Raw genomic sequence first — 21,612 nt, 5'->3', positions numbered from 1 at the left:
TCTTCAACAGCAGTAGCAAAAATGACCTCATTTTTTTTTCACTTTACTTGCTACCTGAAAAGAACTAACTCTGTGGTCATGACCACCTAGATAAGCATACTGGCCATGGAAGCTCCAGGCTTATAAGCCCTTCTAATAGAAGACAGTTATAAAAACAATTAAATTACTTCACTTACAGGTTTTCTTTTAAAACACAGATTAATTTTTGCCGAAACACAATAATATGCAATCTACATAGGTTATAAGGAACCTAGTTTTCTCCTTTACAAACAGAAAATCAGTTATACTAGGTTTTTATTTCAAGCACACACTAAAATTATTATTCTTCACAAAAGAGGAAAGGGAGTGTCTGCCAATCAACATGACATGCTATTGAAAGACTGGCACTAATAGCTATGACAAGAACAAACCTGTTTGAAGCAAAGCTGCTGCTGCCTTTTTTTTTAAGTACACCAGCTATCAAAAATAATGTTTTATCTGACTAGAAACCAAAGCAATATTCTGCTACTGTAAAAGCTTCTACCTGATTTGCCTATATCTAGCAAAAACAGATTTTTAATATTGTTTCAAATTACAGCATTTAAAGTATTTTATTTAAAGCATTTTATTTAAAGAGTGATAAAGACTAAGAACATTACTATTCTGAGCAAAAAGTTAAATATGCTTGCAAACAGACTGTGTATCCATCCTGTGGAGGCTTGATTTCAGGTATGAATTACAAGTTTGGATAGGCACTCAACTGACTTGTATTTCCATTATTCCATTGGTAAATAGCACTCACTGATTTTATATTTTTGTAGCTTGATAAATTCAGAGAGTGTAAGAATAAACAGTGGTTCATTATTTCATTTTTTCAAGTTTTTTTCAACTTTACATTTTCTACTACAGAGTCAGAAAATGCAAGAGAAAGAACAAGAAATAAAAAAAGAAAAAGAAAAATTTTGAAGTAGAAAAGCACTAGAACACTAGTATAAACGTTATATTATCAGGTTATGTGTGTACAATTCACATTCTGAGTAAGTCTTCAGTTTCCACTCGGCAACAGAGTTATGCCTTGATAAAATCACATAATAGATCACACCATAACTTTTAGCAATCAATTTTTCTCTTAATAATTTGATAAATGTAGCTGTCAAGTGGGATAAAGATCACAATTTTATTTGGGATTAACTATTTGAACTTTCAGAATTCCATTCATGAATATTGCAACTGTTACCACCGATAGGATCACAATTTTGTCCATTGCTGATGATGTAATCACATTGTGGGCAACTAGTACAGTCTTGCTCCTCAAAAGCTATAGAAACTGAAACAGGAACATATTGTGAGCACAGCCTTTCAGAAAGTTCACTTATAGTTTTGAAAAATATTTCTTAAACTTGAATAGAAAGGACTCTGAGGTAAATGTCTCCTTTTCACTGCTCTCTGGAAAGAACTAAACCATCCCTTAACTCTGTTCCCCTAACCTAAAAAAAGAAAAGAGCAGGATGTAGGCCCAGCTTGGTGGATAGATGATTAACTGAACTGCCTTTTCATTGATTTCAGATCTCAGAAGCCAATAACACAATAAGGCAACTGACAACCGAAAAAGCAGAATTTCATATGGATTCTTCAAACACCTTGTATAATTAATTAAATTAATGTATATACCAGTGTATTTTATTGAGAATTTAACAAAACACCAGAAAGAAACTTATTTTAGACAAGCGTACCTCTACTCAGACACAGGTACTTCAGGCTCAGATAAAGAGTTTAGCACAGATGATGGAAGTGTGATCTCTATAAGAAAGAATGCTTTGGGGTATTTACACGTCTCCTCAGCTACTCCTTTGCTATCGCAACACCTAACTACTTGAGATTCACAAACACAAGCTATACTAAAAGGCTGTAGATTAACACTGCTTCAAGATTTAAGAGCAGAAAGGACTATTAGATAATAGTCTGACTTCTGGCATATCAAAGCCCCTTAAATAACACTTAATTAGTTTTGCAGTGAACCCAGCAACCTTGGGTCCTCCTGAAAACTATCTTCCAGAAAGGCATCCAGTCTTCTCAAGGCTCAAAGGAATGGAACAGGGATAATTTCTTTTGCTAGTTGCTGCCAGAGCTCAATCGACCTCCTATGTAAGTGTTTCCACCTTGTTTCTCATTTCAATTTGTCTGACTACGCTTTCAGTAACTGATTTTTCTTAGGCTTTTCTCAGCTAGATTAAGAGTAGTGCATGTCTGATATTTTCTCCCTGTGAAGCAACTCATACACTATAATCAAGTACCTATCTATCATTTTGGTCATGAATTATGTAACTCTTCATAAGTACTAAGCATTCAATCACCATGTAGGCAGCCAACTGCCAAAACACTATCGTCACGATCTTTGTTCTGTAGATGCCCAGCCCCAGAGGCACCTATAATTTTCATGGAGTCACAGGCACACAAACTATACTTCCAAGAATTCCCACAAACACATCTGTGAAGGAAAGCAGCTCATGCTTTTAGATCTGCCAGGATACGTAGAGTAAGAGATCCTCCACTCCTACTCACAAGGCCTAGGGTGGCAGACTCTCAAAACATGGTGTGTAACTTCACCATTTTCAAAGCTAAAACAGACTTACCAAAGAGTACAATGGATTGATCTGCTTTTCCTTTAAAAAAAAAAAAAACAAAAACAAAAGACTTCCAAGAAAGATTTTGCCAAGTCTAAATTTAGCAAAGCAGCTCCAAATTTTCATTCAACACCTTAAACAGTTCCCTAACCATAACTGACTCTTGTGAAGCCATTTTCAAGGAAAAGATCTGTGATCAAACTGTGTCAGCACTGCACCTATTCTTCACATGGGAAAATGCGAACAGAGAGCAAGCCCGTTATAGCAGCCACTCAGTAAAACCTGAGGTTATTCTGAGGTTATTCCTAGAGTAGCGCTCATTCTTGGGATCCATGTTCACTTTTAACAGTGCAGCACAGAAGAAACGATACAGAAAAAAAGAGCATCATCACATAACTTTCACATGATCATGAAAACAATAATGAGCAAACTGCTCCCCCTCTCTCTGAAGAGCTTTTTGCCTTACGGCCATTTTAGTATTCACAGAAGACTACTATGAACACTGTGAGATGCCATGGTCTCTGCAGCTATTGGAATAATGGAGATGTCAAGCCATAGATATTGCACTCTTTAGATATAAATAATGCATCATAATAGTATCATAATGTTTATAAGACAAGAGCTCCTAAATGATGAACATTTAGTTCAAACTGAAATCATCACTACCAAGTGATGCTGCTGCAAAGCAGACAAAGCACTGACAAAGACAGCTGGGTATTGATCCCTTTCAAGTTCCACTACAGTTACAAGCCCTTCCCCTGTCCCACTGTTCAAAGTATTCAGACTCAGTTCAACTGAGTACTGAAATGTTGCATCAGCTGGAAGAAAAAAACATATCTAAGACTTTTAGAAATGCAATGCATAAAAGAAATCAATCCAAAGATTTCTTCAGCTTTGAGACTTGCCATACAGACAAGTCCGTAGTAAGCAAATCAGAAATATTTTATCAAATCGCTTCATTAAAAAAAAAAATCAAAATTATAGTAATCAGCATAATATGAAAATTCACTCATATTAATTTTCTATTTGTAATGACAAATTTTCAGATTTGCACTTTGATTACAAGAATAACATGAATAGTTTTCATTGGAACAAAATTTCCATGACTAAAACATTAACTGCAGTAAGCTCACTTCTGTTCTAGAACATTTATAAAATCTATTGGCATCTCAAATGTGAAATTAAAAAGAAAATAAATAAATATTGTGGATAATCAACAATCACTGGATTTCTGGCTTTTTTTCAAATAAATTTTTAATTTCAACACAGACCTTGAGAAAATGGGTCAGAGAGTATCAAGAAGCAGGCAGAAAGCTTTTACAGAACAATACACAATGACATTTAAAAAAGATGGTGATTTGTATAAAAATTAGAGGTTGGATGCATAAACTGGTATTTGAAGTGTAATCTAGGAAATTCAATCTATAATTTTATGTGCGGATGCTTATATCTCTTTGTTGGCTTGTGTACATAAAAGTTCTGATGCTCAAATGCAGTGCATTTCAAAGTGAAGTGACAAAAGTATTTTCTAGACTATCACTATTCTAAAATATATAATGATACTTCATTGGGTTTATAAGGAATATACCTCCCTCTATGACAGAGCCTATAACAAAAAGAGGAAAGTCTGAACGCATTGCACCTATTTTGCACATGGTTTTGCGGTATTTCCATATATCAAGTCCTCACATTATACAGGATTTCAAAGATGCAGAACAGCAAGTGCTATCATGTATCAATTACAGAATCATCCTTACTCATGTAGAACCTAACTTGTTCTGCCTTCCAGCTTCCACCGCCTCTCCCTTCAAAATGCAGCTTCTTCAAACTCCTTACTGCAATTGACCCCATAAAGCAGTACAGTAGCAGGCAAAGAAAGCTAAGCAGAAATTAGTATGAGAGCATTATACTACAAAGAGCATTAGTTTTGAATTAGAAATACAAATGATAATCTTAATTTTACAGATAAGAAACAGGCTTGATATTTAGTGTCACACACATCTTAAAGGACCCCACAGCTTCAGTCTTGGTGGCTTGTGCTGAAGGACTTTGTGACTGGTTCTGCAAGGCTGGAGTTGATGGCTGTCTCTGCCAGTGATGAGATTTATTCTATTCCTATTCTGCTCAAAGAAGTAAAGGGGCTGTCTTTCCTGTTACAAAGCAGTATTAGAACACAAAAGACAGACAAATATGTTTAAGTTTAAAATAATAGGTTTTGTATGACACGTTCATACTCCTAGCATCCTAAAGGGTTCTATGTCGTGTTGTGGATTCTCTGTGCCAATGACTAATAAGTCATCAGTAACCATGAACCAGACAAAGAACAAATCTTATTTTGATAAGGGATGTTGACCAGGGCATGGGAGTTATCCGCTCATTCCTCTAAAAATCTCTTGTAAAACCTTTAACTCTCAGATGTCCAGCAGTCAGAAATGGATTGAAAAGAAATTAAAACCTCTTTAATTAAAGTCTGAAGTGAATGCACAATTATCACCTAGGTCCTGCTTTGATAATGTTTCTTCCTGAAAAGAAAATAAAGTATCACCCTTTTATCAACAGGATTATTCAAACAATATTTCAACATTTCTGTTGCATACCAACTCCAGGCCAGCCTGGCAAGAATTAGGTGACAACCAGTTTTTGCTAGTACTAATACGTTTGTACAGCACCCTGTTTAGTGCAAGGGAACTTCTACAGTGTAAGAATGAATGTACATAAAACAGATATTGTTAGTATACAACACACTGATGACAGGTTTCCTTTGTTGCAAAGACAAGAAAGTTGAATAGTTTTAACCACAGCATGCTGCAATGAGAATTTCATTTATTTAGATACAGTCTTGAGCAGATAACACAAAAACTTACACAGATTTTGTAATTTTGGAAAAATTCTCATGATTGCACCACTGTTATAGCTATCTGTGTTATGTCTGTATATATCTCTCTATTGAAACCATTATAGGTTTTCATATTATTTTAAGGGGGATTATTGTAGTAAAAATCCAACAGTGCCTGAATTTAAGCTCGGAGCTGAATATTCATTCACGTTAATGAGAGCTATAGTGAAATGTGACCAGTTTTCTGACCTATTTTGAAATTGGTATTCCGCCAACTGGCATTTTGTTTGCACATCCAGATATTATCCACCATATGCTGACATGACATGATGATTGGTTCCAAAATGAAGTGGAATACTTGGCAAATAGAAATATATGGTACAAATAATACACTGCCTCTAGTCAGGAAAGCAAGCAGTCATTTTGAGAAGACTGAGAGGTTTTAAAATAACTTGAGCGCACACACTGCACAAAGCTGAAAGAAAGCCCTCTAGGTTATGGCTTTTCAGAATTATTAGGGTCTCAAATTATGAGATCAATTTCTTACAGAAGAAGATTAAAATCTGACACAGCAGTACTAATAGCAGTACTTCAATCGAAGATTAATTTGCATCTTAGGGAGAATTTGGCCCATGTAGCTTCTTCCTCCTCTGGATTCCCCAAATCTTTCTTCTCACCATCTGTTCTTTTTTCCCAGTGCTCTGACTTGTCTTCCCGCCCAGTGATATCTAACTTATCTGCCTCTCCTGAGTTAAGATCACATTTCATTCAAGCTCCAGCCTGATTTTGTATTATTTCTCCTAACTTTTTGCCATTGAACTCTTTATTTTTCTCCTAACTTCATGCTCCTATTAAACTTCTGTCTTCTATTCTGAACTGTAGAATCTCAAACAAGAAAACCTCTTGTTCCTAAACTGGAAACACCTCAACTTTTTCTTATAATTCTTGTTTCCAAAGCAATGCTTCTATTTTACCTTTCTCCAGTGACTTCCATGTGTATGCTCTCCAACATGAAGCCTCAAAACATCCACGTAAGTTATTGATTGGTCTCTGCTGTTGTCTTTTCATATTGAATACTCTCTGCTTTTTTTGTAATGAAATTGAAGATTTTTTAAAGTGGTACATTATTTTGCCACTGTATTTCTTAGTAATTTTGTTTTTCTGTTCTTGGATGAATAGGTTGGGCAGAAGGACTTAATACAAACGTTAAAAAAATATTTCTCTATAAAAGTTCAACTAGATTTCAAAATCAGGCATTTAAATAGCACACATTTCCGATGTTTATATATTGAACAGTAAGCTTTGCTTATGAAACATGAAAGGATTTTAGTGCTTGATGCATAACCTTCACCCCTTGTGAAAACTTGAAGAGGACAAAGCCCATTTTAAATTCATGTTCTTCAGAATAAATGATAATAATGGAGCAAGTAGCTTTCTTATTGCAATCATTTAAGCATGATCATACAGAGAAGAATTTGTAAGCAAAGGGAAGAATGACCTTACCAGCATGCAAGTACGCCAGATCAGGATTTTCAATGTCTGGGTGTAGTTCTTTCAAGTGGTTACGAAACTCCACAGGGATATTGGTTCCATAGTCACATTTAGGACAGTTATACATTTTTACTCCTTCATGCTTTCCTGTATGTAAGATATGCTTACGTATATTTTCAGCGCAGTTAGACCTAAAAAGAAATTAAAAAGATAAATGTTTTATAGCAATTTATACCCAACTTATTCAAATAAAATCTAGTGTTATAAACGAAAACAAGTAGTCATTATTCATTTTTCACTATCTGCTCAATTTTTGCATCCTTTTAGCTTGTGCATAAATGTCATGTAAAACTTAGCATGAGGGCTCCCAAAGCTGTTTCAGGTTAACTAAGCAACACATCTGAAACATAAACACTAAGAAATGAACAATTTTTTACATTTGCAGAAGTCTTAAGATTTTAATTTTTCTTGATGATAGTAAGTAATGGACAGAAATTAAGCAGAATTCTTCAACTTAGAAAAACTGAAATGCACAGATGCCTGTAACATTCCCAGTAGAGCTCACATGAACCTTTCCTATGCAGTTCCTTGATTCCATAGGAGTTGCTATGAATGGTTTTTGTAAGAATATTCCACCAACTCTCATCTCATTTTATGAACTGTTTCTACAAGAGAGAATTGAGTTGCTCAAGTTTATACCTTTTTGAAAATACACACAAATTCTGATTTGTATCTTAAGCATGGCTTTTGTGGAAGCAGTGGAGTTTCAATGCATAAAAATCAGAATACACAGACAAGTAGTTTTAGACATTTAGAAGAAATGTTTCTAATGATATTTCTGAAAAAAGGAAACGTGAGTAGAAGAAGGTTTCACATTTCTTTTATCCACAAAGAGAGGCACAATATGACAGTCATTTTTAATTTCCAGTCTTTAAAATTTTGCACTCATTCCAAAATTATTTTGCTGTAGAATTCCCTGCTTCTTCAGAGTTGGTGATGGATACAAAATATACTGCTTCTTCATTTATGTAAATCAGAAATAACCCTTATATTTATTCTTGAATCAAAATAATAGCCTGTGTACAAATTCTTTAGATTTTGTTTGCACTGTATGTTACTAATATTGTCAGACTAGGAACAGTAATTCAGTTTAACTGAAAAAAGTACACTCAAGTGAACTATATAAATATAGAATACTTCACAAACGCTGAAATAAGACAACAGTAGTATTTTGAACAGCCAATTGTTCACCTGTCATGGTTAGGAATACCATAGTAACATGCACCTAGATAAAGAACCCCCAAAATAAACTGAAAGTAGCAGCTTGAAGTTCTGTTGGAGTGCTTGTCTCTCCCTTGGAGATGGTCATAGTAAAGCTGATATCTGTCTTACAGTGCTGCCAAAGCTCACCCTCTGTCATGTCCATCTGCTATATACCAGTATAACGATCAGACTCCTAAGAATGTCAGAGAAGACACTTAGATTCACTAAAAAATATGGGAAATATTGGTCCTCAGCATCTTCCAGGATTACAATGCTCACAAATGTTAAAATTAAGCATTTATTTTTTTTTTAAAAAAAGGAGTGTGTACACTGCAATGAAAGCAGGAGACAATCTGGTAACCTTCTATCACAGGTTATATTTTAAAGGGCAGCAGATTAAAGGAGAGCACACAAATCTGAAATAAAGTATCTGTGTCCTTTTAGCTCAGCTCTCACACTATGTTAAAGAGAGATATAAAAGTTTTTACTTTGAAATATTTCTGTGAAATGCATAAAGGATCTGTGGAAACCTATGTAAGAGTTTTGTGTAGAAAACCCCACCTGTTCAAGTCATAAAAGGCCAGTTCTATCTCCTTTGATTTGTGAATTTGCTTCGACCACTTTAAATGAAGCAATCTCAAAGTCCCATTTATTCAGTCATCAGTAAAAATCTGTGACTAAACACATCAACATACTAACATAAAATATTTAAAAAAATGTATTTTTTTTAAGAAGTGAGGCCAGAAAGGCTTAACCAGAAACGAGGAATATGAGATGACAAAGCATTACAAATGGTCTCATATTAGGTTGCAATGCAGCAACTGCAATCATAAAGTTAACCATGAAGGTAACAACTGGCAAATGCAAGCACTTGTGAAGCCAATAACTTTATATATGACATGCCAAAAGTGTACTGCATATAAAATTATTTTTTTTTATTCAGTGTGCTTTTAATGTCTGTTTTATGAGGAGTCTTCTCCCAAGTACTGTACAAGTATGTTATATGCCTGACACAAAAACAGCCCACCAAAACTGTGGGCATGTATGTGCTTACATCACTTCATTTCATATGAGTAAACACAGAGGTCTGTGATTTTAAACATCACTCTGTTTTCATTAAAACTATGTCATGATAAATATCTAACTAAAACATTATAGTGTTGCAATAGTGATGATAGTTAAGCATTTGACAGGCTTTGTGTTACAAAATTCACTTCCAGGAGTTTAGAAACTGAGATAAAGATTCCCTTTGTTCCAAAATCCAGCAACTTAAGAGCCCAGCCCAAAAGAAATTTTTTGAGTAAAGTTTGTTTGGTTTTTTGAGTTCCACTGAATTATAGACACAAACAAATAAATGTAGCTTTTAAGAAGCCAGCCTGTTCCAGTAAGGCTAAACCAGATGTTTCTAAGTTAAATTACTATTATCATTTCTTAATGTAAGCAGGTTTTCATCCTTATGATCCATTTTCCATTTTGAAAATCAAATGTATATATTTCTGGCAATTTGTCCATGGTCTGCAATAACAGGAAGAGACCTCATTAGAGAGACTTAATTAGTCTAAAGCTGTAGTCTATGGATTTATATTCAGTGCTGATGCAGAGAAACAAAACAGACGTTTTTTGTATTTATTTCTTGCAGTGAGTCTTTTTATCAGATATGAAGAAAGGTTTGACCCCACAGCAATTCTATTAAATAAAGTTTCCTGTTAGTGCTATACATGGTGAAAGAGAAGATGGGACATGTTACTAGGGCACAGGAAATGTGAGGAGCTGAAAAGCTCAGCCCATACTTCCCATGTAACAAGCCTTTATGAGATCTCCTCATCAAAGACTGATATATTGGTAAGAGCATAGGTCTGCTTTCCATTGCACACGTCCAGGAGAGCTCACACATTTCTGTAAAGGACAATGCTGTGAAGTAAGGGTGACAGATGACAAGTTTCTCTTGAGAAATGCAGCTACTGTTTAAGACTAAAAGAAAACCTCTTTTTGCTGAAGATATAGAATGGCTTTTACCTCTAATGTTCATCGCACAGCGATGCATTCACTATTGCTGTTCTAACTGCACAGATCATCTTGCCATTGTAAATCCATTCCTACCAACCAGTTACCCACCTTTCTTCTGCTGCTCTCAAAAAATTAAAGGTTGATACTTATTAAAATATCATAAAGTGGAAATGACTTGTCAATGGTAAAACTGTACTTTAATCACAGAATTACAGAATGATTGAGGTTGGAAGAGATTTCTAGAAGTTATCTGCTCCAAGCCCCCTACTCAAGCAGGGACACTCAGGGCCAGATAGCCAGGACAGTTTTCAGACAGTTTCTGAAAATCTCAGTCACCCTCACAGTGGAAAACCGTTTCCTGATATTCAGAGGGAACCTCCTGTGTTTCAGTATGTGCCCATTGCCTCTGGTCCTGACACTGGGCACCACTGAAAAGAGCCCTGCTCCATCTTCTTTACTCCCTTCTTTCAGGTATGTGTGTACATTGATGACATCCTTCACAAGTCTTTTCTCCAGGCTGAAGAGTTTAAGGTCTCTCAGCCTCTTGTTTTTTGAGAGAGATGTTCCAGCGCCTTTTCATCTTAGTGCCCCTTTGCTGGACTGTCTTCAGTATGTCTATGTCTGTCTTGTACCATGGAGACCAGAACTGGACCCAGCACTCCAGGTGTGGCCTCACCAGTGCTGGATAAAGGGGAAGGATCATATCCCTTGACCTACTGGCAGCAATGCTCCTAATGCAACCAGGACACAGTTAGCTTTCTCTGCTTCAAGGACGTGTTGGTGGCCCATGCTCAACTTGGTGTCCACCAAGAACCCACGTCCTTTTCTGCAAAGTTGCTTTCCAGGTGGTCAGGCCCCAACATACAGTGGTGCATGGGGTTGTTCCTCCCCATGTGCAGGACTTGGCACTTCCCTTTGTTGGATATGTGGTTCTTGTCAGCCCATTTCTCTAGTTTGTTGAGGTCCATCTGGACAGAGTTGCAATACTCTGGTGTATCGGCCACCTCTCCCCAGTTCATCTATCTGCAAACTTGCTGAGGGTACACTCTGCCACAATATCTAGATCATTAATGAAGCTGTTGAAAAGGACTGGACACAATATTGACCCCTGGGGTACACTGCTAATTTCTGGCCTCCAACTACTTCATGCCACTGACCACCACTATCTGGGCCTAGCTGTTCAACAAGAACAATGCATCCAAAAAAGATTGCAGTCATTGTCACTTTGTAAGCAAATCTCATTATACTGGTTAACTGGATAAGAACAGGATACCAGAGGAAAAAAAGAAAGCTGTGTAGGTATTATAAAAGTCAGTAACACTCAGTTTCCAATGGCACCTTACACCACAAAGAAGCTCAAAGCTTCTCCATAAGGGAGCCTAAAGCCAACTTCTGCGTTCCAAGAATGAGAACAAACAACTTATTCAAGTTTATAGTGGTGACTGTGTTTACACAGGCTTCATTCAATAAAGAGACAAGGAAGCGCAAGTACCAAATACCACAAAGCTATGTGCCCTTGTCTGCTTCTTAACAGCACTGATCTGCTTTGCAGGGAGAGTGAAATAAAGTGGAAGGTTAGGAGAAGCATAAAATGCTCAGACATTTTGTCAGCCCGAGAAGCTGTTGCCTTTGTTTCTTTGTCTTTCTTCTCACATTGCCTCTCCTATACTTATATATATCTCAGTTCTGTTACAAAAAATGGACATTGCGCTAAAAGTAAGAAACAGAATGCCCGGTTTACAGAGCAGTGGGAAAATATACACTCCTGGTGCATGGTGTGGGCAGGAGTACTTGTAACTGTCTTCCCCCCTAAGCCAGAAAACACGATTGCTCCTCCAGCTCCTAAAAGTAATATAACTCTGCCCCATGAAGACATTTTCATAGTTGCACTGGCATCTACAGTGTGCTGCTGACCACATACCTCGGAAAAAACTAGGCCTACCTATTGAAAACAGCAGCACTGTTGGGGGTTCTGGGATGGCAGAGCACAGATGTGCACTTTGCAGGAGGCAGAGGTGGGAGTTCAAAGTCAGCAGCAGGGAAACATGGGTGGAACAATGAGCCTTGGAGCAAATTTGTGGCAGGTGGGGAACTGTCAGCATAAAGGTCCCCACAGTAAGTGCTGTCTGTGGTCATTATTCCCCCATCATCTCTTCCTTCTCTCCCACCTAGCTGGGCTCAGCCAGCCAGCCTCACCAGCAAGCAGTACAAACCGCAAGAGGGCAGAGATTCAGGCTTTCCTTACCCATGCAGGGATGGAGATCAAGGCTGCATGCAGAGGGCAGTGCCTTGGCCTCCTCCCAGCCAGCAGCACTGGTTTAAGCAGCCCAGGTAAACAGCTGAATCAGTAGCCTAGTACTGCAGAGTTGGGGCTCCCAATACCAGAGCTGTTTGCTGTCCTCGTCTTTTACATGGCATTTCAGATAAAATTATGAAGTAAGAGAAATTTATGAAACATCCTCTGTTATTTCTAAATTTGCCCATGCAGAATAGGAATATTTCTGTTTTCTAAGGGTTTTGTACATGAGAATACATTAGCTTATATTCAACAGCTGAATGAAATATAGCAGGAAGCAACCTATTTTTATTAAGATGTTTTACTAATAGGAAACTGAAATTAGAACTCTTCCATTATGCAGTGCCTGACATTTTCAGGAAAATGCTTGCTGCAAGACATGAAAATGGAAGGTTTTAGAGGTGCAAATGAGGCAAAATGTTAATTATCTAGCCCAGTAAGTTTTAAAAATTTTAGCACCTTGTAGGGCTCTTATTTGCACAAAATAAACCTTTTTCAAAAGGTTTTCTCCAGGACATTAGGTACAACACCCTCTTTCTGCAGAGAAACACAAGTAACCTAAAGGACTTATGGCAGCTCCATGGATGTTGCTATTTACAACATAAAAAGAAACGCAGTGTTATAGCCAACCAATTTAAAAGATCTCTATTTTACCCCTGTTCACCAGTATGAATCAAGTTCCCTCTCATACGGAGAGCACTCTAAGGTCTTCTGCACTGTTTATACCCCTCTATGGAACATGCAAGAAGTACACAGACATTGTAGTATTTTGATTGAAAAAACCAGCCAAGTCTCCAGATATTGCCTTCCAGAAATAAAAGCAGTTATGATAGAATCATAGAATGATGCGGGCTGGAAAGATCACCTAATTCCAACCCCCTGCCATGGGCAGGAACTCCTCACAGTAGACCATGTCACCAAAGGCTCTGTCCAACCTGGCCTTGGACACTGCCAGTAACAGCGCATTTACCACTTCTTTGGTCAACCTGTTCCAGTGCCTCACCACTCTCACAATGAATAACTTCTTCCTTATATGTAACCTGAACTTCCCCTATTTTAGTTTAAACCCATTATCCCTTGTCCTATCACTACAGTCCCTGATGATAAAAGCAAAATTCTCATGAAAGTGATATGTATCATCACAGATTCTTAGCTGCAGTTATTCACTAAAAGCTTGAAGGTGCCTCTTTCACAAAAATGACATCAAACTTGGAAAACCCTCTTTAAATCAAAACTGCAGTAAGGTAATTGGACTAGAAAAGAAGAAATGCAAAGTCACTCAATACATTTAGCCGGACCTCATGGATAGCACAGTTCATATAAAAAGTTTGCCCAGTGATGCTTTCCTCGACACTAACTCTTTCTGGTACTAAACCATCATTTTCAAAGACACATTGGAATCTGATGGAAAGCAATAGACAATCTACTGAAATCATGGGCAAATTACTTTATAGCTGATCATTCTCGCTTTTACAAACTGTCATATTTGCTATACTGCTGCATCCAGAGAGTATTACATTTCCAACACATCTTGCTCAGCTGAAGAGTCCTCTGCTATCTGGATCTCTCTGGATGAGCTACACACACCCAGTTCCTTTCATCCCACTTTGGGAAATCATCACATTCTTCCTAAACTCTTTGAACTTGCAAAGCTTGCTTTAAGCTTTGAATACTAGAGTGCGTTTCACACCAGTGCTGCATGCATGGATACCATGATTTCTCACATGCTCAGCATTCTCCAGTTTTGGGCAGGAGCTCTGGGAACTCCTGGATACTTTTTGGAGCACCAGGAGCTTCTGTTCACTCATTTAAATGCTGGAACCTGCCAGGTTTTTTTCAGCATTATTGCTTCCCAAATACAGCCCTTCCAGCCTGCCTTTATTTCTTACTTGCATTAAACTGTATGAAAACTAGCATTCAGTAGAGTGACAATAAACAACCTAATGGGCAATATTTTCTTGACAGGAAAGAAACGAATACCTCAATCTGTGGTAATTACATTACATGAACAGACTTATTCGATCAAAACCTTTATAATGACAGTCGCTCTGCCAAGCTAAAACCCAGACAAACAAACCAACTAAAAATTCTTCCCAGCACACGCAAGATTTATCTACATTTCTGGGTTTTGCCAGTTAATGCAAACTACCTACAACATTATACACAATCTGCATATAAAACTGGCATTCAGTTCAGACCACAAGTTTAAAAACCGAAGTGTTGCCTTACCTTCTCAGTGATACAGGTCAAAACAGAATTGCACAAGAAACAGTAAGAAATCACAAAATACCATGGCCAAAATGACATTCTGAAATCTGCTATGACTAACATTATAAAATTATTATTACATGTTAAGACACATGGAAAACATATATATGCATATATACCTGTGTTACTTTTCCTTGCTCTTTTCCTTTAAAACCAAAGATCCTACCTTTCACTTAAGTTTTAAATGAGTGGGGAAGCAATCACATAAATAAAAGTGCTGGTGCCCTACAACCAATCTCAGTTACCAAGTGACTTATGCTACTGTTGCTAGAATTAGCAGCATAAGGCTCCATGGGAACTTAGGAGGTCCATTGTAATGTACGCTGTGCCAGCTTAGTTCTGCCTTTGTCACTGCTGGAAAACATCCCTCCATGCTGTTCATAAAGACCTATGGTGGACAGTGGCAACAAACTGCTGGGGGGCAGCAATGTCTTAACCACTAGATCCATTTCTGCAGTGAACATTTGCCCACAGCTGATGCTTTTCAACCATACCAAGCTAAGCTGACTGAAATAACACACCCACAGCATCATAAAAAGGCATGCCCAACAATCTGGTGGCCACATGAATTGCCCTGTTTTACATGTACTCCTGTGGATTGCATATATTGCCACTCAGAAAATATGAAGTAGCCCATAAAAGGGAGTACACTACATTTACATGTTTTAATGAGATATTATGATACAGTCAGTTTCACAAAGAAAATAAAAGAAATGTATTTGGGATTTATTCTGACAGTATTATAGTAACACCCAGCGATAATAATCGTAATGTTTTCTGCTTTTCTACATATTTAGCTTCGTATTTTTTTCTGTAATGATCTATTTGTTATGACATACAGTATGTGTGACAGATGTCCAATGCTGGCTGCTAAAAAGTAGCAGAGCCCTGTAGGGAAGCAGCAAAAACTTGTGCGTCAGCACTGAAAATGATGGAAGATTGATAATTACTGCTTGTGTCTCAGCTCCATTCAGCAGACTAGCATGTCCAAATTGTAATGTGTCCACAGGTCTACCACTATATTGACAAGGTATAGGAATAAAATGTTCCAATTTCAAATAATTGATTGTTACAAATACATGAGATACAAGGAGTTGATTACAATCACCAAAATGCATGCTCTTAGAGGTAAATTGAGGGTGACTGGAAAATATGAAGGGAAATAAGATGTAATGTACTCTAGTTTTGTTTACCTCCGAGGAATCTGTAAACCAGGTTACATCCTTGCACAGTGAACAACAACCAAAGTTTAAAACCAGTGTGACATCTAGATCTACTCATGAATTTTCAGTCAGAAATTTCCTCAAAAAAACAAACAAAAATGTTTAGCTCACAATATAGAGAAAACCTGATCTTTGCAGAAAAAAAAATCTCTTATTCTGAGGAAATAAGGCTTCCTGCCCTAAATGCTTACATTTATTCTGCTTTCTACAGGAAAAGAAAGAAATAAAGAGAAACCTCTCGGACAGCAATCTGCACATTTATGTCCCAACTACAAGACTTGGGAGAAGCATGTGGGAAGGGTGCAGAAAGGCATGGAGACATGCTTCAGCTCTCCACCTGTGCTGTGGTCCTCACTGCTCAGGAAGATGCTGTGCAGAGCTCAGCTCACCTTCTGAGTCTGGCCAAGTAGCAATTTGGAGAAAGCCTCAATGTCTCTTTCTACTGACAGAGGATGGAAAAAAAAGGAAAATAATATAAAAAAAACACAATTTTTCACAAGACTGATCTGCTGCTGAAAGCTGTCCATAACACCTGCTAGAACTCCTGGCTTCCACCTCGCTGCAGGCGGAGTGGGCTCTGTAATGGCCTGCCTTAAGGGCCCTCTGGATTTGCGTGCCTGTAGTGTGAGGGATGCAGAGGTCTGCTGTGCACAGTGCACTGCTGCACCATGTCAGCCAAGGTTTAAGTGGCAGAAATAGCAGGTGGAGTTTATCTATTTCACAGTAACTGAGAATAATCACTCCATTGTTCCTGGGCTTCCTCCCCCTGCTTTCCTTTCTTGTTGGAGCAGATGGCATAAAAGAGAAGTTGGTCGGAGAAACAGCATCTCTGCAGTTGTGTAAGGATGGAGACCAGGCTTTAAGTATCATAGGCCCTGATTTAGCAAGGTACTTATGCACTTGTGCAGTTAAAGTACAAGCAGCTCCATTGACTTCAAAAGAATGACTCACAAGCTTAAATTTATGTACATGATCAAATACCTTGCTGAAATGAGGCCATGGAAAGTATCCATTTTTTTAAAAAGCTAGGATGAATTTAATTGAAGACACACATTTCCTTTCAACATCAATTTTTCCCCTATTGTACTTCTTTTAATGACCACATAAAGTAACTGAACAATTCTTTAGAGTCTGTTTGTATATCCTCAGGAATCCATAAGGTATTTTCACGAACATAAAAGTGCAGACGGAGCCTAGGAAATCTTGAGTGTGGAGTCAAGAGGCTGCAGAAGATGAAACTGGACTCCTAATGCTGCTGGAGTCAGAATTGATAGCAACACACCCTAAAGGCTGCCTGTCAATCTCAGACACAGATGGTACTTCCAACTGGCCTTTGTGTCAATTCCTTCAGCCATTTTAGTGACAATATGGCTCCCTAGAGGGTAGATCCTGTTGCTTTGCAGCCTGGATTCATACCCAGGGCACTGTGGTCTTTATGATCTCTGCTCAAAGTCTTTGGGGCTTTTTTAATGCTAGTACATTGCCTCTTGTTGCCCTATCCTAGCCTCACACCCCCTTCAAAAAGAGATGCTCATTTTCTTCTTTATCTCAAATATTCCAATCTATCAATGGAATAAGCATTGTCAATGTCTGAGAGATTAATTTTTGTTATGCATGCCAAAATTATATATAAAGTCCCTGCTAATAAAATTTGCAGATGACACTGTAATTGGTAGCATGATGAATAACAATGACACTGCAGTAATACAGAGCACTTTCACAAGCTAGGCCTGTTCAATCAAAACAAGGAGACATACAACTACATGTTAGGTCTCCCACCTTTGCATGACATCTGCAAGTAACTTACTGGGTGTGAGGATACTGTGAAAAGCTGTGACACTGAAAAAGATTGAGGGATTAGTGGACCAACACTTTTATGTGAACTTCCAGTGTAACACTATAAGCAGAAAGTTTCCATGTAATCTTTAGATATTAAGCAAGGATGTAGTAAGCAAATGTAACGATGTAATGTTCTGTTCATGACACTAGAGAAACTAGTTTTAGAATATCTACTTCCTGTATTATTGCCTATATTTTAAAAGGGAAACAGCAACAAGATAATTATAAACAGAAATACAAGTTAAAGGGGAAAACCCCCAAACACTTAGATCAAAAACCTAATCCCCTTATTTTCCTTATTACACTTGAGCCTGGGACATAAGCAACTGTGCTGATTTTGACTGTGATAGGGTTGTCTTCGTAGTAGCTAGCATTGGGCAAGGTTTTGGGGTCGGAGCAATCCCAGGCACAACTACAGGTTGGGCAGAGAAGAGATTCAGAGCAGCCCTGTTGAGAAGGACTTGGGGGTGTTAGTCAACGAGAAAAGGAACATGAGCTGGCTTCAGTGTGTGCTCGCAGCCCAGAAAGCCAGCTGTATCCTGGGCTGCATCAAAAGGAGAATGACCAGCAGGTCAAAAGAGGTGATCCTGTCCCTCTACTCTGCTCTCGTGAGACCTCACCTGGAGTATTGTGTGCAGTTCTGGTGTCCTCAACATAAAAAGGACATGGAACTGTTGGAACAAGTCCAGAGGAGGGCCACGAGGATGATCAGGGGACTGGAGCACTTCCCATATGAAAACAGGCTGAGAAAGTTGGGGCTGTTCAGCCTGGAGAAGAGAAAGCTGCGTGGAGACCTCATAGCAGCCTTCCAGTATCTGAAGGGGGCCTATGAGGATGCTGGGGAGGGACTCTTCATTAGGGACTGTAGTGATAGGACAAGGGGTAACGGGTTGAAACTTAAATGGGAAGTTTAGATTGGATATAAAGAAGAAGTTCTTTCCTGTGAGGGTGGTGAGGCACTGGAATGGGTTGCCCAGGGAGGTTGTGAATGCTCCATCCCTGGCAGTGTTCAAGACCAGGTTGGATGAAGCCTTGGGTGACATGGTTTAGTATGAGGTGTCCCTGCCCATGGCAGGGGGGTTGGAACTAGATGATCTGAAGGTCCTTTCCAACCCTAACTATTCTATGATTCTATGATGCTATGATTTATGCTGAAAACAATGTTGGTAATAGGGATGTTTAACAGGGAATAAATATGTGATTAAGGGGCACCTTAACTTTGATAAAACCTGTAACAAAACCAAAAGCAATGACTATAAGTTACAACCAAATTTAAACAAGAAGTAAAAAAAAATAATAAATTCTTTAGCACTTATAGCAATTAACCTTTCACACTAGGGGAGTGGGTTCTCCAACTTTGAATGTTCCCAGATCAAACTTGAATGTCTTTCTAGACAATAAAAATTCAGTCAAATGGAAGAGGCTCAGTAGAGAGCAAATTGGAAAAAAACCCATAGAGTTTGTTTTATGTAGAAGGTCAGACTAGCTGAGCTTAAGGCTTTTTCTGGGCTCAAAGTCTACAAGAAGTACAGTTTTAAGTCTGAAAAATGTCATTGTGAGGTCAGACATTTATTGTGTTTCCATGATGTCATGGAAATCTGTTCAGTCTGCAAATTAAAATATATTCTTCCTGGCTGTCAATACGGCAAAGCCATCTTAGGTTCTGAAATTCAAATTCGGTTCTTTAGTTGGAGGTATGATTGATTATTTGATATAAAATCTGCCTTGAAAGTATATATTGGAGAAACATCATTCTCTTCAGATTATGTCCTCATAATGCCATTGTCTGCACAAATATAAGTAAATGCAGCATTTGGCTCTGTACTTTGAGCTTACTTCACAGCCATCATTCACGCCAGGAAAACTGGTTTTAAGAGTAGGGAACAAGCAAAGCTTAATTTTTGTGCCTACCAGAGTACATTTGCCTACAAGGATGCCCTTCTGCTCAGACACACAAATTGCGGTTTTCATGTAGCTAGATTTTCACAGTAGACCCACGTGTCAAGTTCAATGTGCTGTGTACTTCACCAAGAGATACTGAAATTGAATACTCTTGAATGAAAGCACCATGCATTTGACTTACCTAGCATACCTAGTGCATATATGCAGAGTAAAATGTATAATTTCTAGCACTTCAGACTTTCCAAAGCCCCAGATGAGCTGCCTCACAAAAGTACTAACTTATAATTGGACCACATAGAAGACATAAATTATTACTGTTCTTTCAACTACATGTTATTATGTCTAAATATTAGATACAGTATTTTAATTAGATGAGAAATCAGGGCAACACTGTAACCGTGTTGATTGAGAAGAACAGGAACTGATGATCTCTCAGATGATCTTTAAGTTCCCTTCCAACCCTAACCACTCCATGATTATATGTTGCTTTAAGAAGCTGATCTAGTACCCCCAAAAGAAAAAAGTGTAAATACTTTGAAAAGCCTTTAGAATGCCAGTGAAATTGTGTCACATTGAGGAATTTTATAGACCAATGCCAGACAAATTATCCTACCACCGTGTATGCAAAGGCTTTGTCTTAAAGAAAAAAAACAACCAACCAAAAAACCCCAAGCAAGCACATAAAAATAGACCACATCATATTTCATGAAAATAAACTTCTTTCTTTTAGTACAGATGGTGTTATGGACTTGTATTTTTTTCCCCACAGAGGGTTAACATGGAAAGAGGAAAAAATGGTAAAGTACGAAACTTGTTCTTTGGCTTCAACCTTCACATTTCTGTACCATACTACAGCAGAAACTAATGAACTTGCTCATCTTCGAAAGCCATTTTGCATGCTTCTTCCTTATCCTGAACTCTGATCCTTGCAGATCTTCCCTTGCGTGTGTACCAATTTTACTGGTATAGTATGTGCACTTTTATTAGTTGTGTTCTAATAATTTCTACTGAGAGATACTTAAAGCTTACACAAGTCAAAAACTATTTTATCACTTCTGAAGAAAACTAATAGGGCAGAGTCAGTGAATGATAAGAGAGAGAGACCACTGAATTTATTTAATAATCCACGTCCATTTCACAAAAATGGCCTGGGTAATCCTTTTAAAAATAATAACCTGTTCATTTCAGACCTTGCACAATGCTTCTCTTTGTCCCTTGTAAGTCTCTCAAATGTCTTATTTTAAAGGAATATATAGTACTCCCGGAAGACATTTTCCCATTTCTATTCTCTTCAACTCCTGTGAGCCCTTGTTCTGTGTGATAAGGCAATCTCCTTCGGGATCTGAGCTGTGTAGTTTCGCACCACGAGTGACAAGGACTCAACTTGAATAACTGCTGTGCGCAGGTTGTAATTATGTCAGCTGGAGTGTTGAACAAGGGGACTGATTAATGTGAGCCCCAGCCCAGGCACAGTCCCTATCAAAACCTTCGTGCAGGCCAGCAGTGGGGATGGGTTAAAGCAGAAAGACAAAACATGCTGTATCGTCCATGATAGATGAATTGCTCCAACAGTCTTCAGGCAGATGTTCCAGGACAGTATAATATACAATTACTCTGCCTTATCACCTTCCCAGGGACAATAAAGCTTCCTCCTTCTATAGCTCATGTGAGTGAAGGCAAAATTAGTTTTACTTTTACAACACTGACTCACTTATCATGTTGCCTTGATTGTGCCTTTACAGCTAAAGAAAACATATATTCCACTCTTAAACTAAAAAGAATAAAATAAAGAAAAAAAAACCCACCAAAAAAACCCTTGCATTCCTCACCTTTTATATAACCCCAAATGACGCCTCTGAGTCTATTTTGCATTATAGTAATGCA

The 21,612-nt window shown here is 38.0% G+C and overlaps 1 protein-coding gene across 1 annotated transcript in view; it reads right to left on the bottom strand.

Annotated features, from left to right (window-relative positions):
* The window catches only part of ZNF407 (zinc finger protein 407), a 309,158-nt gene that overhangs the window by 90,013 nt on the left and 197,533 nt on the right, over positions 1–21,612 (bottom strand). The window contains exon 7 of the mRNA XM_005153442.4: positions 6,943–7,121. Coding sequence (XP_005153499.2) covers positions 6,943–7,121 — 179 coding nt within the window. The remainder of the gene's footprint in view (positions 1–6,942; positions 7,122–21,612) is intronic.

The sequence above is a fragment of the Melopsittacus undulatus genome, chromosome 1, assembly GCF_012275295.1.
Source record: "Melopsittacus undulatus isolate bMelUnd1 chromosome 1, bMelUnd1.mat.Z, whole genome shotgun sequence".
Taxonomy (NCBI): Eukaryota; Metazoa; Chordata; class Aves; order Psittaciformes; family Psittaculidae; genus Melopsittacus; species Melopsittacus undulatus.
The sequence above is the reverse complement of the archived record's forward strand: the minus strand, read 5'-3'. Positions and strand labels throughout refer to the sequence as shown.